Source organism: Opisthocomus hoazin, chromosome 4 (assembly GCF_030867145.1).
Source record: "Opisthocomus hoazin isolate bOpiHoa1 chromosome 4, bOpiHoa1.hap1, whole genome shotgun sequence".
Lineage (NCBI taxonomy): Eukaryota > Metazoa > Chordata > Aves > Opisthocomiformes > Opisthocomidae > Opisthocomus > Opisthocomus hoazin.
In genome coordinates this window covers 22,152,758-22,167,093 of record NC_134417.1, presented here as the reverse complement: position 1 = coordinate 22,167,093, position 14,336 = coordinate 22,152,758, and the positions used below count along the sequence as shown (strand labels likewise).

General features: G+C 39.3%; 1 protein-coding gene across 3 annotated transcripts in view; it reads left to right on the top strand.

Annotated features, from left to right (window-relative positions):
* NAALADL2 (N-acetylated alpha-linked acidic dipeptidase like 2) overlaps nucleotides 1-14,336 on the top strand; it is a 505,503-nt gene that overhangs the window by 210,332 nt on the left and 280,835 nt on the right. For all 3 annotated transcript variants that reach the window (XM_075418303.1, XM_075418304.1, XM_009940036.2), the window contains one exon: nucleotides 4,363-4,864. In XM_075418303.1, coding sequence (XP_075274418.1) covers nucleotides 4,371-4,864 — 494 coding nt within the window. In that variant the 5' untranslated portion in view covers nucleotides 4,363-4,370. The remainder of the gene's footprint in view (nucleotides 1-4,362; nucleotides 4,865-14,336) is intronic.

Sequence of the window (14,336 nt, the reverse complement as noted above, 5' to 3'; positions counted from 1 at the left end):
ACGGTGGTTGTCCAGAGTGATAAGGAACTTAAGTGTCCTACTGTAACTGTCCTGGTTGCCAAGCCCATATCACAGACGTGAGGAAAGGGAGAAGTCATTAATGCAGAAAATTAAGGAAGCGATAATGGAGATATCCCATTATTGTTTTAATTACAGTGTAATGTTGCTGTTGACAAGGGCATCATAATCTCTTCTGCAAACAACTTTTGTCAGGGATTTACAACTCTGAAGAAATTTGTCTAGGCCTGAAACTTGGCATCATCTTGTTTAACAAAGTACTAAATGGTTGTCATACACGCTTTGAAGACTTGTATGTGTGGAGGGTGTTGATTTCCACGATAAGTACAACTATTTGCCCTTCAAACAGGTGACATTATATCTGCTTTGGGGGTTTGCCTAGACATGAACAGATTACAAGGACTTAAAGCAAACACACTCTATATAGAAGATGCCGAGAAGAAAATAAAAATGAAATAACCTCCAAAAATGAGATTAGCCAACAGCCCTGGGTGTCTGGTTTTATGACTATACAAAGAAGCCGCAATGCCTTTATTTACAACTCCTGGGTAAAACTTGCCTTTTGAGTAATGAACACTAAATGGCCCAAGAAGGCACTCGCTGTGGGCGGCATGTTAACACTTGCCACTTTTCCTGCTGTGAATGAGCCTGGTAATCGTCTCGGCTATTGATGAACTGGATTTAACAACTACAGCACCAGTCCCAAAGAATTTTCTGTAATATACTCGTGTTGGTCATTCCTTGCTGGTTTCATAAAATGTTTGTAGAAGGTGACCTTTCTGTTGTGGAGATTAGCATGGCAGTGATACCGATGCACCACCTTGCATGTAGACCTTAACTGCATAGTTTTCAAAGGCTTCGTTGATAAGGGGTTCAATCAGGAAAGTTATCACACAGAAAGTTTCTGCTTGTTTCGTAATGAGATGTACCTATCAGGATGTGAATGTGGTATTTTTAAGATCAAACGACAGGTAGATAGTTTTGAAATGGGCTCGTTAAGGCAATAACGTTCTGATAAATCTGATTCTCCTGATTTCTTGTGTACAGTTCATTGAAAGGATGTTTAGCGCTGATTGATACCTGTCTATAAACATTCTACCTGTCTATAAACATTCTCCCCTCAAACAAGTGGTAGTACAGAAATGCACATCAGCTTGGCTGTGTCCAGTATTCCAGAGTTTATGGTCCTCTTTGCTGTCCCTATAGAACGGCTTTAAAGCTCACTCATGCACATTCAGACTTCTGGCATTTTGCAGTTGCTCTTTTATCTTTATAATAAAACATGTATTTAACAACAATTAAATGCGGAAACAGCTTGCTGGCAGATGGAATGGATTTTCTATCTCCTGAAGTTTTCAAAAGTGTCTTTCAAAAATATGTTCATTTTATGGTCTTTGTTATAGAGAAGACTGAACTGGAGTATCATAGTGTTTTTTCTGGACTTCATAGTTTCCTCATATTTCTATTGTCTATTTTTTTGTTGTTCTCGTTATCCTTCTAATTTGTACCTAAAATTGCATTTAATACATGATCTTTAAGTCACGTTTACTTCCTTAACCAGCCAAATGCTAAATAAAACTGGCAGTGTAGATTCCATGGCACAAATGCCTTGTGCCTTGCGAACCGGGAGACTGCTCTCTAAAATTGGTGTTGGCATGGGTAAATACACTGCAGGCCCTGAGCTCGGGTACTTCGTGGTAAGTTCTGCTGTGTCCTTACACTGAATCAAAGAACTTAGCAGTATTAGTAGAAAAAGTGAAGGTATTAACTGGGGCTACTCTTGCATTCTTTGCATTCTTTAACTAAAGGGCGTGCATTGGTAAGATGATCCCGTACTCCGAAGACTCGTCTTAAATATAAACCTGAATTGAATATTGATTTTTATTTTAGTTCATTTAGTTGTTTGGGTTTTTTTCGGGAGTGAGGTAACTGGTTTTGATGCTTTGTATGAAAGTTGAATTACCAAGATAGTAAGCTGGGGAATGTGGTTACTACTCATCTGCATTAACAATCATTTAAAGAAATTTCATAGGATTTTTTTATTATACACTTATATGTAGACTTAAATAACTTTTATTAATACAGTCCATTGAACAGTAACATACATTTTTAAAATGTCATAAATGCAGAGACAACTTAACTACCTTGGATATGCAGTGGTCACCATCTATAAGCTCAGCAAGATTAATATTTGCTGTGCAACTGCCTCTGAAAATTTGCCTTAATTCCTATTCTATGGCTAATATTGTAGTGATCTGTTAAGGGTTTATTCATATGGCTAAAACAGTTTGTTAAATGACTAATAATTCTAGAGTCAGAATTATGTATTTATGGAATACAGTAATGGTTTGTTTTGCTTTTAAAGGACAGAACGCTTGCCTGTAAATTAATTTCTAATAAAAAGCAGTATGAAAGAGAGGTGAGTATGGAGAGATGAGGTTGTTGGGCAGTTGTTGTTATCTGGTAGTGACCTCTGTCGCTGATGATTTGCAAATTAATCCTTTCACCAATGAAACAGGAGGGACAGAGTGAAAGGGCAGAAAAATAGTTTGAAAATCAGTTAGCTCAGCTTTCCAAAGAATGTTAATAATTCACTTGATGACCAGTTGGTACTGGGATCAGTTGTGGGGCTGACATTTTTCAATACCTTCCTCAACAAGCTGGATGAGGAGACAGTGTGTTCCCTTGGGAAATCGTTAGGTGACGCACAACTGGAGGGGGGGAGAGGTTGACCTGCTGGGTTGTGATGCTGCAGCTTAGAGGGACCTTCGCAAACCTGAGGGCTGGGCTGGCAGAAAGTCTGTGAAGTTCAGCCAGAGTGGCTGTGCGGATGTAAATCATTTGTTGACTCAACTGGAATTTAGAATCTAAGTTTGTTATCATTACTTAAATAAGTAACCTGTATTTTCACATTAATTTTACATGCTCACTCTAAACTCTCTTGCTTCCGCTGCATATAGAAGAATCTGAACTGCAGGTGGAGTGTTGGTTTGCAAAGTGTGTACAATAGCTACACTTGAAACGCGTACCTCAAGTATGGGCTCTGACTGTTTCTAGGCTGCCTGACAGTTATAGGCGAGGGATATTTATATGACTGTACAAGGAAATAGGATCTGTAAATTGGTATTGTATAGAGGAAGATAGCCTTTCAGTGGACAATAGGCTGTTTCAGTGCTTTCTAATGGTGTGCTCTCTTCAGGGAGCTTCAAAAAGCTAAATTCTACTTTGCCATTAGAGTAGGTTCATCTATTATGTGGCCTCAATAATGTTATCTGGAGGTAAGTCTTAGAGAAAGAAAATGCCTGAAAACGTAAAAATGGAGGGATAATGTAGTGTTGTAGGTGTCAGTCCGATACCCATCACTGTGAGAGGTTTAATATCTTTATTCTAATTGATGAGTGAGTCTGATGTTTGAAAAGCCCTAAATTACAGATGCTTATGTGATGGAATAGCTATTGTCAAAGTATGGAGGAAAATGGCACCCTATTGTTGCAGACTGTTAAAAACGATTTGTTGAAAATTGACTTTGAATGTTTATAGTGGAGGTCAGAGTTCGCTTTAGAGGGCTCATACTTCCATAGAAATATCTAGAAGTGCCACAGATCTGCCTTGCTATTAAAGGAATGATTTTGATATAAATACTTACCTGGTAGTGCTTTTGATTCATTAAAATGGGAAAAATAAGTGGAGCAAAACAGCTGGGACAATTTCTAAGTAAATTCATCAGTCATTCAGGAACTATGCATTTAAAATACCTATAAATAATAGAATGCTCCATCTAAATGGAAGGCTTTTATTGATGTGTAAGTACAGTGTCACACTGAAATTTGTTTTTCAACTTACATTTTCTTGTGTTTAGATCAGGCAAGTTATATTATTTCCACATTTTCAACTTTATTTTAACAGCATTATTTTGTACGGTGTGTGAAATGAAATTGATCCACACAGTTGTTAAGCTTTAAAATTACTTTCAGGTAATAAATAATTGTTCTGGAAACTCTGTGCCTTCACTCCATTTTTTAATATTATCTTGAGGACTGATGAAATAATAGGACAACTTTTGTGTTTTGCCATTGGCACTTGTAAATTCTCTTTATACATATTTTTGCAATATATTACATTCCTTTAAATATCTTCTTTCCCCTCTGATGATGTTCGTGGGACCGCTGATCCCGCGAAAGGAGGGAGGACAATGGAAACAGGGAGAGTGAAATACTGAGAAGCCAGTGTTTGCTTTTCATTATATATGCTTAGATCTCCCGGGTTTACAAAGAATAAACAAATTGTTGATCTAGACCTAAGGAAACAAACATTTAGGTTTTTTTTTAAATCTTGTTATAATAGATAAAAAGATGGCCTATCACAAAGTGAATGCAGACCAGAGAGCACAGGGGCACTCTCCGTACCTTGACAACGATGAACTCCAAGCCACAGCACTGGAACTGGAATGGGACATGGAAAAAGAACTGGAGGAGCCTGGCTTTGACCATTTCCGACTGGATGGTGCGGTCCAGCATCACCCGGGAAACTCCCAGAGCCCCGACCTTGATCTCGAGCCCATCCAGCCTTCGTCTTCCCCTAAGGGTCGATTCCAGCGACTTCAGGAAGACCCCGACTACGTCTCGCACTATACAAGACAGGCACCAAAGAGCAACCGCTGCAGTTTTTTTCAGATACTGAAAGTATTTTGCACTGCTTTGATTTTATTTATTTTTGGAATTGTGATAGGATATTATGCAGGCAAGAAATGCCCTTCTGCCCCAGCATCTCAAGAACCAAATAACCTTCATATCTACCATGAAATTCTCAAGGAAATCAAAGCTGAAAATATTCAACAGATTTACAGGTATGTACCTTGACGTGATTTTGTCTAAATGCTGTCAGATGCCAATGTTAAGACTCCTTGTGATTTGTTTTATGTGGAATCTTAATTACAAACCTTGACTTTTTCTTAGTGTTCGGTTTTCTTATGATGCTTGGGAAACTTTCATAAACATGTATGAAACTAGAGTAATTTTTAAAAATATGGATTTGCATTAGTCATTATATTTTTTCCTTTAATAACGTTCTATTGCTAAATATATTAATATTAGCTTTACTGTACATGAATTGAAAAATACAGACAATTCAAAGTGAATAGAAATATAGACGATGAACCAGCTGTCCAGATCCGGTTGATCGTCGAATAACTTTGTCGAAGAGCAAGATCTGAGATGGTTTTTTGTAATGTTCTGTGCTTTAAGAAATCTCCATCTAATCTCTGGCAAATAAGTGAATCCTGGCTTTTGTTTTTCAATCTATATGGTGAAGTAAACATTTAGTCTGCATGGGTTTAGGAGGGAAAAATTGACCCCCGACCTCGGAAAGACTGATTTTTTTTTTTTTTTCTTTAGTACCTGTTTTAAGAATATAAATGTTGTAAAATATCTACTGACTGGGTTTAATTTTTTTTTTTTCCGTGTTGAATCTTCACTGCTTTGGAAGTGTATATAGCACCTTGGTATCAGAGTGTAATCACTTTTCTGTAGCAGTGAATATGGAAGAAACTAGGTTTTCCTGCCAACGTTTGAGAGTTATTTCTGTGTGAGGGGGGAGATGAGCTTATTTCTGGCTTCTGGAACTGCAAGTTCCTTTTTCATGGTAAAGGAAATGCGTTGCAGATTTTTTACTCAGTACTAGCACAGAGACGGCAGAACTTACATGCCTGAGGTTAGAAAGGATTGTTGTCATGGAAATCCAAGGAGTTGTTCTGAGTGGATCACAAATACATTTAAAGTAACCACAAAAGTCTTCTAACATAATTTTTCTTTATTATATTTGCTAAATCAAGCCTAAAATCCTTATGCAGTTGGTACCATGTTTTGAGCCAACACCATCACTAAATTCAAGGGGAAAAATAGGTGTGAAGGATTTTCTGTCAGTTTGCATGTGCCGAACTGATTCGGCTTTATATGGATCTAATTATTTTCATAATGAGAAATGATATAGGTGATGGAAAATGTTGATTCTGAATGGTAAAAAAATTAACCTCTTTGTCTTCTGAGAGTAAATTGAACTGAATTCTGTCATTAGGCTTAGTCGTGAACAAAGTATTGGAATAAGCTAAGCCCTACTGATAGGGTGTTACACAAATCACAGCAAATTGCGGAGACCTCTGTCACTCTCAGGAGAATACTCCAGTAGTTTGTGTTCGGGGACTGGGAATCGCTTGCCATTTTATTATTTCAAATACCCCTTTTCAAATTCTTCAGCACTTTTCAAAATATTTAAGCTAGCTATTAGGATATTGGTGAGAATCTGGACTTTAGTTAAATTATATGAATATTTCGGAACTTAAAGAACGTATGCAGTTGCTATTCTTTAACATAATTCATGGCATTTGGTAATTTTGTTCTACGTAGTACCATGATTTCAACAAATGTAGTCAAGCATTACTTCAGCTACTTACCGATTCTATGTATAAATATATAATCAATGCTTTCAGTATACCACATTACCCACAATATTTTCCTTAACCCAGCATTTGGATTGGAGACAGCTTTTATCCCATGCTGGGTTAAGTTGCCTTCCCTCAACATCTGTTTAGCAGGAGTCAGAGCTACTGCAATGAAACCTGCGTATATGTAGCCCTGCAAATACAGAACACGCAACATATGTTGCTTGGGGTAAAAAAAAACAAACCTGACAAAATCAATGTATGTTGTCGTAAGACTTCTTTCAATATAATGCACTTTGAGTTACCAGGAGTAAGTGGCAGCTGCTTAGCTTGCAGTTTCTAAATGTTACTGAGAATGACGTTAATTTAATTTTCTTAGCTTCCTACTTAAATCGGACTCAATAATGGTAAGGAATTTTGCTAACAGTCCTGATAAAGGAGTTAGGAGATAAAAAATGCATAAAAGATACAGCAGTGCCAATCATATTGCCTAAGGAGACATCACCTTGATGTGCTTGGAGGTCTGGGATGGGAACTTCCTGATGGGATGGAATGAGCTGCAGTTAGATGAAGCTGGGAGGACTGGGACCCTCTGGGCTTTTAAAGAGGTTGCGGTAGCTCACCAGGGTACTTCTGTAGGTTTTACTGGGATTTGGACTGGATTCTGTGCGAGCTGAACGGAGCCTCTCTGCCTGTCTGTCTGAGGAATGGAGGGTCACATAGGATCACAGCGGCGTGTCTTCACGGGATGCTGAGATGGGAGATGCAGGCATTCCTGTGCGGCTCCTCCACTGGAGGCTCCAGGTGGGAGCTCTCGTGCCGCTTTTCACTCGGCCCCATACTGGCCATCTACAGCAGCCAGGCCTGCATTAAGCAGTTTTCCCAGCAGACGTACTAGAAATCATTAGGAAAGAAAAGTCACAGTGTTGGCTTTTATTCCTCCAACTGCATACCTGGTTTCCTGTGGAACATCAGTGCTACAGAAATTCAGTGCAATTTAGCACACTAATTACTGGCCTTGGTCAAGTTGCCTAATTAATGGTACAACCTAAGTAAAGATTATTCTTTTTGAATGTCTCCCCCCACCTTGTGGAGGGAAGTGCTTACAATGTTGATAATAACAAGTAGAAATTGGTTTACTCCTGATGTTTCAGAGGTTTCAAGAGGACTGAAGGTGTCAGAGGTGCCTAAAAGAGGGAAAGGACTTGTCACAAAAGTCTGAAGAGTTTTCCTTACCCTGCTCACTGTGTTTTACATGCTGACAAAAATTAGAACAAATATTTTTAATAGTATTCAATTAGTAAATCTAATATTTTAGGAGTGTGAATACTATATTTTCTCAGATAAGTATTTGAGAGAAATAACCTGCTTCATGGCATGGGCAGAGTCAGAACTGGTAGAACCAGATAATTCTGCAAACATCACTGAGCTGACAGGAATCCAGTAGTATTATATCTGTTTGTGCCATGAATAGGACTTCTCTTCAATTTTCTTTTGGAAGATATATGGAGAGGTTTTAGTTCAGGTTTGGTGTAACTTAGCTCCAACATGTCTTCAGGGTGAATATGAAAAGGGCACAAGTCTCACATCCAGAAGAGACCAGGTAAAAGTCGAGATACGGGACACCTTGGGCACCATTTAAAATTTTATCTGTAACCAGCAGAAAGTGCCAGCACAACACAGATGGACAAAGCTGGTAGAATTTATAGGCTGAAAGTGGGCTATCTCCCAGGACAGCTGGGTTGAGACTCTGTGGCAAGAATGGATTCTCGAAGCCCTTGTAGAGAGGGTGTAGCTGGAGAGTAGTCATCTGTGCTTTGGGTCCACGGTCTTGCTCCCTGTGGAACGTGTCTGCAGCTCCGAAATATGATGTTAGAATAGGAAAAGTCCTGTTTTCAAAAGTGATGAATGCGTTTAGATGTGGACGTCTCTGAAGTTTGTAATAAATGCTTAAGGTCGTATGAGGCAGACTTTCAAAAATGTGGAAACACCCAACAATTTTGCTAAGCAGACTGTTGAATTCTCAAAAGTAAATGAGCTCAATTTTCAATGAAAACTGACACTTTTAAGCTACTTCTTAAAATGGGATTAATCTCTCTAGTATCACTTCAGTGCATTTAAAAATTCAGCTGTTTTTCCTTCTCGCTGTGTATAAAAAGAGGGATGCTAAAAAGTATATCTTTATTCTCTTGTGCGTCTGCCAGATGCAGGTTAGCTATCCAACGGTCATTACTACCTAATTGAATTATTTACCAGATTTGTGTTTATAAGGAGTGGATTTATCCTCCTCCCCATCAAAGATGAGTTTGCCATTTGTGCTGTGTAGTGTCCCCTCTGACTCCTGGATGATTCTTTTCTCACCCTACCTTCAGGAGGAAGACAAGGGAAAAAATCTGAGATGCCCTGGTGTGGAGTCAGAGGGAACGTTGTCACTGACTTCAAGGTTACTGTCACTAGCTGCCAGGATTTTGATCATCGTGTTTGTTGCTAAGCTTTTGTATTTTAGCATGGTAAACATTTGAGTTTTGTGCAAACTGAGTGAGTGTTTTGAGTTGAGGTTTAAGTTGAATATTATTAACAAAATCTAAAGGGACAAGGTAATGACAGCACAAAAAGTAGCAGAAATGCAGTCTCTTCAAAGACATCTAATATTGTAATAACTACTGCTATCCAGTTTGGCGTCTGTCTTAAAGAAAATACGTTGTGTTGCTTGTTTAACAGTGCAGAGCATTTCAACAAGGGAAATATGAAAGATAGTATTTTTATTTAATAGGAAATTATTTCAGTTTTGTTTTTCCAAAACCAGGTAAAGTGAAACAAAGTATTTCGAAAATGTGGGACTATAATATTTATTTTATAGCACGTTAGAAGGTGTTGACTTCTGTAAATTAAGCTGATAAACATAGATTCATGTTGAATAGAAAGTGTAAAAAAAAATAGATGCATTGAGGTCAATGATAATTCTAGCTATACCTTATTTAGCAGAATAGTTAGTTCTCTCAGACACTATTTTTAAAATTCTGCTAGCCTTATCCTGTGTAATTCTTGTCAGCAACCGTACATCTTGGTTACTATCAGATTCACAGTCCTCTTGGATACATTTTTCCATGATTAAGGCTGGGGAGCCACAGACAGAGAAGTCTTTGCTTTGCTCTTCAGCCAGTCTATAGGGCAGCTCCTATATCTCAGCTCTGCTTTTCATCCTGTATATTCTCACTCAAATGCTTTCTTCACTGTCATTTTTTTCCACCTCGAGCCATAGGGAGGTTTAAATCCCTTCGTAATACATCTAGTTGTAACTAACTGTCCTTTGGAGGCATAGCTGCTCCTTCTTCCAGCTGGCGATATCACCTGCAGAATCTCACAAATCCATCTCTGGCAAGAATTGATTTGTCATTGGTGCCTGGTGCCATCTGTAACGTGAGCTAAATTCTTCAAAGGGCTTTGGGAGAGCAGACAGCAACTGCTCTCCTGTGCGGTCATGGCCAAAGAAACAAAAGTGAGAAAAGGACTTGACTTGGTTTTTCTGAAAGTGAAGTGAGAAACTTCCATACCCAAGTGTTTCGTGTCCCTAATCAGCTAAAACCCTGGAGCTTCACACCTTTTGGTGGGGTATAGCCTGCGAAACACAGACCTAGCAAGCAAAGAGAGCCCAGAACTCCTTGGAAAATTTCGGTTTTGGAGATTTGGACTGAATTAAATTTACAGGGGGCTGCTTGGCAAAAAGGCCTTTGCTGTCCCAGGAATGGGAGAAGTCATGGCAGGAGCAGAGCCTGCCCTGCTAAGGGAAGGGTGTGAGGAGAGAAAGGGCGGCTGTGGTGGCTGCTTCCCTTGGGAAAGACCCGTTCTGTCCCTACTCCTGTTAACAGCTACTGTTAGGTGATAGCTACATACTGACATCCACATTGCTGAAGACAGCAGTCAGCTGATGGCTGAAGATAGCAGTCTGCAGGCCTAGACCACCGCTCACATTGTTTGTGGTCTGAGCGGTTGGCTTTGTGTCCCCGGTACACACGCAGATTCTGGATTTTGTCATGCCAGCTGTTGAAAAATGCATTGCGAAAAAGCAAATCTCAGTGGGAACTCGTTCTATTCCCTCCTGTAGATCAGTCTCAGATGTTTACTGTATTGCTGTAAAAAATGCAAATATTAAATATAGTTAGACTGGGTCTGAAGTCCTGCCTGCTACCTCTTCAGAAATGGATGTTGGCACGTTCCAGGGTAACCGGCAGCTAAGCAAGCTCTCGAGATTTATTTCATTCCAGCGCTCTGTGTAATCACTTGGGATTCTCTTTATTCACATGATAATTTTGAATGTGTATTTATAAGTACAAAGTCCCTTCTGAAATGAGATAAGAGTAATGTCAAACAAGGCAAAGTTCCCACTTATCCTCCTGCTGCCTCCCCAGCGAAGAATGGCTCTGAGAAGGTGGGGAAGTTTCCTTTGTGGAAGAAAGATGCCCCTCATGACCCGAGCGGTATCTGTGGAACAGCGACTTGATAAATTTAGGCTCCAGATACCCACTTACGTCAAATATGACTTTTTTTTTAAACCAAAAAATAGGTTATATCTGTACTTCAGAGGTGTTAATAGAAAGGCTCTCTATTTTATAGTTTTCTTTGGTTTCATTCAATTTGTCTCTTTTTTCTTTTTTTTTTCTTTTTTTTTTTTTTCCCCGATTTTCCAAACATAGCTCTTCCATTTGTTTTTCTGTAGATGAAAGAAGGAAGCATGACGTTGATATAAAGCTTGACAAGAAGGTGTAAGTTTGTTCCTCTTAGGGTCAGTTACAGCATATGCTTATAAAATTTCTCTTCCTTTTTGAAGAAATGTCTTAACTTATGGTTTACTTAACGTCATAAGGACAAGTTTTGTGTTTGAAGACCACCATGTGGTTCACTGAGAACAGTTTTTCTTCTCGGTTGATTATTTTTTTTAATGGTAACCATAAAACTATATTGATTTCTGGATGTTAGATTTGGGAAAGCATTTGCAGTGAAGTCTGTTTTTTGTTTTATAACTATGTGCTTTGCAAATGAAGTACACAGTGTTGCCTTAAAATAATTTTTCTAAGCGATACACCAGTGATGCAGTACTGAATTAGATCCGATAATCTGTATATTCACGTCAGTGTAATAAGTAAGAAGTCCCTTGATAAATTTGCTTATCTGTCAGAGCCTACATGAATGGCTTCGATCTCACTGCTCCTTTCTCAAAAACACACAGTTCTGTGAGAGGGAGAATAGAAAGAAAAATCACAATTGGGCCAACTTACTGGTTCAGAAACTCTTTTAAAAGACAAAGAAGGATTTTAATTTGCCTTTGAGATTTAAGGAGATGAAAGAGACCTTGCCGAACCTCTGAGACCTTTCCTGGAAAGAAGAGAATCAGGAGGATTTGTGTGTTGTATGCGATGTCCGAGGATGGACATCATATGTTGTCAAAGTGAAAAACTGAGACTGATGCTTTTGAGTATTTGATTAGAAGTGTGACATTCTTGGATGTGTATGTGGTGGAATAACAAAATGCACAGATGAGCTAAGTAGGAATTTTTTAAGATTTGTTTGTTTTTTTCCATAAATCTGCTTTTTTTTTTTTTTTTGTGGTGCAGTGTCTGTTTCAATGCAACATTCACAGGCTCAGGCTGGAAATTTGAGAGGGGAAGATGGGGACAGCTCGGTACTGCCGTGAGGTGGCACAGGACGCAGGGGACGGAGGGTCCCAGTCCTGTTCCGTGTCAGCTGGAGCAGGACCTGATGCCTGAACTTCTCGCGTTGGAGTGCTTTCCTGCACCACACCTGCCTGTTGGTACGGCGCCTCGCATTTTGTAAGAAAAAGGAACTCTAGTTTTTGATAGGCTTTAGAGTATGAATGAGTTTTGCTCTGATTACTTATTTTTGTGTTGCGTAATCTTACTTCTTTTCAAATTAGAGATTACCTTGTTGAAATTGCCTCAAACGCATCATAGCAGCAGTGTGGTTAGGGTTTAGAGAGAATCGATTTCCATGGCCATTAGCTGTCTGCCTCTTTACCATGACTGCTGAGAAGCGTGGGGCAATTTAGTGCCAATTAGAACAGCAATTCTGAATGGTGACAAGTACTGCTTTTTCTAATAGACAATGAAATGAACTGTGCCAGCATGGGTGAGGCAGTAATTTGCTTTTTAAAAGTCTAGCGTACCTCATTCTTGCCTGTTGGGGGTAACAGAGGGATCAGGGAGCGACTGATGGTACCTTGAATCTTCCTCTTTGCTGGGCTGCCCCCGGGACATCTCGCTCTCCCCTCTGCCCGTAGCTGATGCTGTTTGGGAAGTTCACGTTTTCAGGGGATGATTTCTGTTTCGGTATGACAGGCTGGAACAGATGGTAGAATGTCTATGGATTTTAAAAAGCCGTAGCTTTTTAAAAACTTTTGGTGAGTGGTAGGCTCTGTACTTGACTTTACCTGAAGAAGAGGAGTACTTGACATTTTGGAGTGATTCTGACACTAAGGCTGGCTAAAAGGCAGTATTCAGAGGTAAAAGACTTATTTACGTTGCCATCCGTCAGTTTTATGAATGTAACCAAACCATGTTTCTTCTAACAGAAAGAATCTGAGGCCTGTTGAGATGGCAGATGGTTTTCATTTTAGGCCAATTGCTTCCAATGGGGAAATACCAGCGGAGACAGAAATTGGACAAAGCTGTCCTTCACTGTCCGGTCCATGCAACTCAATACAAGGAGAATCAGCAATTTTGGCTAATGGTCCCAGGGATGTACTTAGAAAGATACTGAGAAACAAACCTTCTAGAACAAAACCCCTTAACAATTTAATTAGCGGCACTAGATACGCTGACTATCTACTAATTGCCTGAACAACTGTAAGAGTTTGCTCCTGCTGAGCTAACTGTCTTGGCTCTCAACTCCTCAGCGATACAACGTGCTCAGGGGGTGGCTGTTTTCTCCGAGGAGGTGGTGGCACTGGGGCATTGCATCGAGTTCTCTTGTAAGATTTCTTAAGCACTAAACACTCACAAATTCCTGTTTAGGATGCATCTCTCATCAGCAGAGTGTAAAACTGAAGTCTGTTGGTACTCCTGAGATACAGCGTTTGAGTGGAGTGCTGCAATTCCATGGTATGCATGGCAACAATTAGCAATTAGTTTCCTGCCTGTACACATAAATCAAATTAACAAAGCCTCGAGGGGAAAGAGTTTTCTCAGCCCTCTTTGGTGGTTCTTTGACATCCAGTTCCCTACAGTCAGCACCTATGACAGCTATTTACTAGAAGCCTGCTAATAAGTCAGGCTCTTACCAAATTTACTGAGATCAGCAGGACTGCAGTTTGTTGTGCAGTATTAACTTACTGCTCATGCAGCCTCCGTAACTGAAGGCTACTAAGGAGCGTTACTAGGAATTGATCAGAGATAATGAAATTGATATTGTCTGAATAATAATCAATTTTAATAATAGTCCTCTACAGTAGTCTTGCATTAAGGGGCTTCTATTCGCAGTTCAATTCTCTTTGAAAGCTGATGAGTTTCTAAAGTGTAGTAGCTGCCACACTAAAATAGATATGAAATGTATTGAAAAGTTGGGGCTTTTTGCAGTAATATTGGAACTTGTACAGTGTTAGACTTTTCAAAATTAAACAAGTTCGATTTCTTTTTTGAATTGCTAGAGTACTCTGTGGACAAGAAGTTAAATAATGGAGGAGGTCTGTATGTATGTCTGATTTTTCTCAGTCTCAGTAACGGATAATCTTTAAAAATGTCGTAAGTCTCATCCTTCGTATAAGCTGATGTTTCCCTTGGACATGTGTAATTGACACAATTTTACATACCTATGAATTCCTGATGAACTTGTTCCTATCCAAGTTAAAATACTGACTCATAATCGGCTT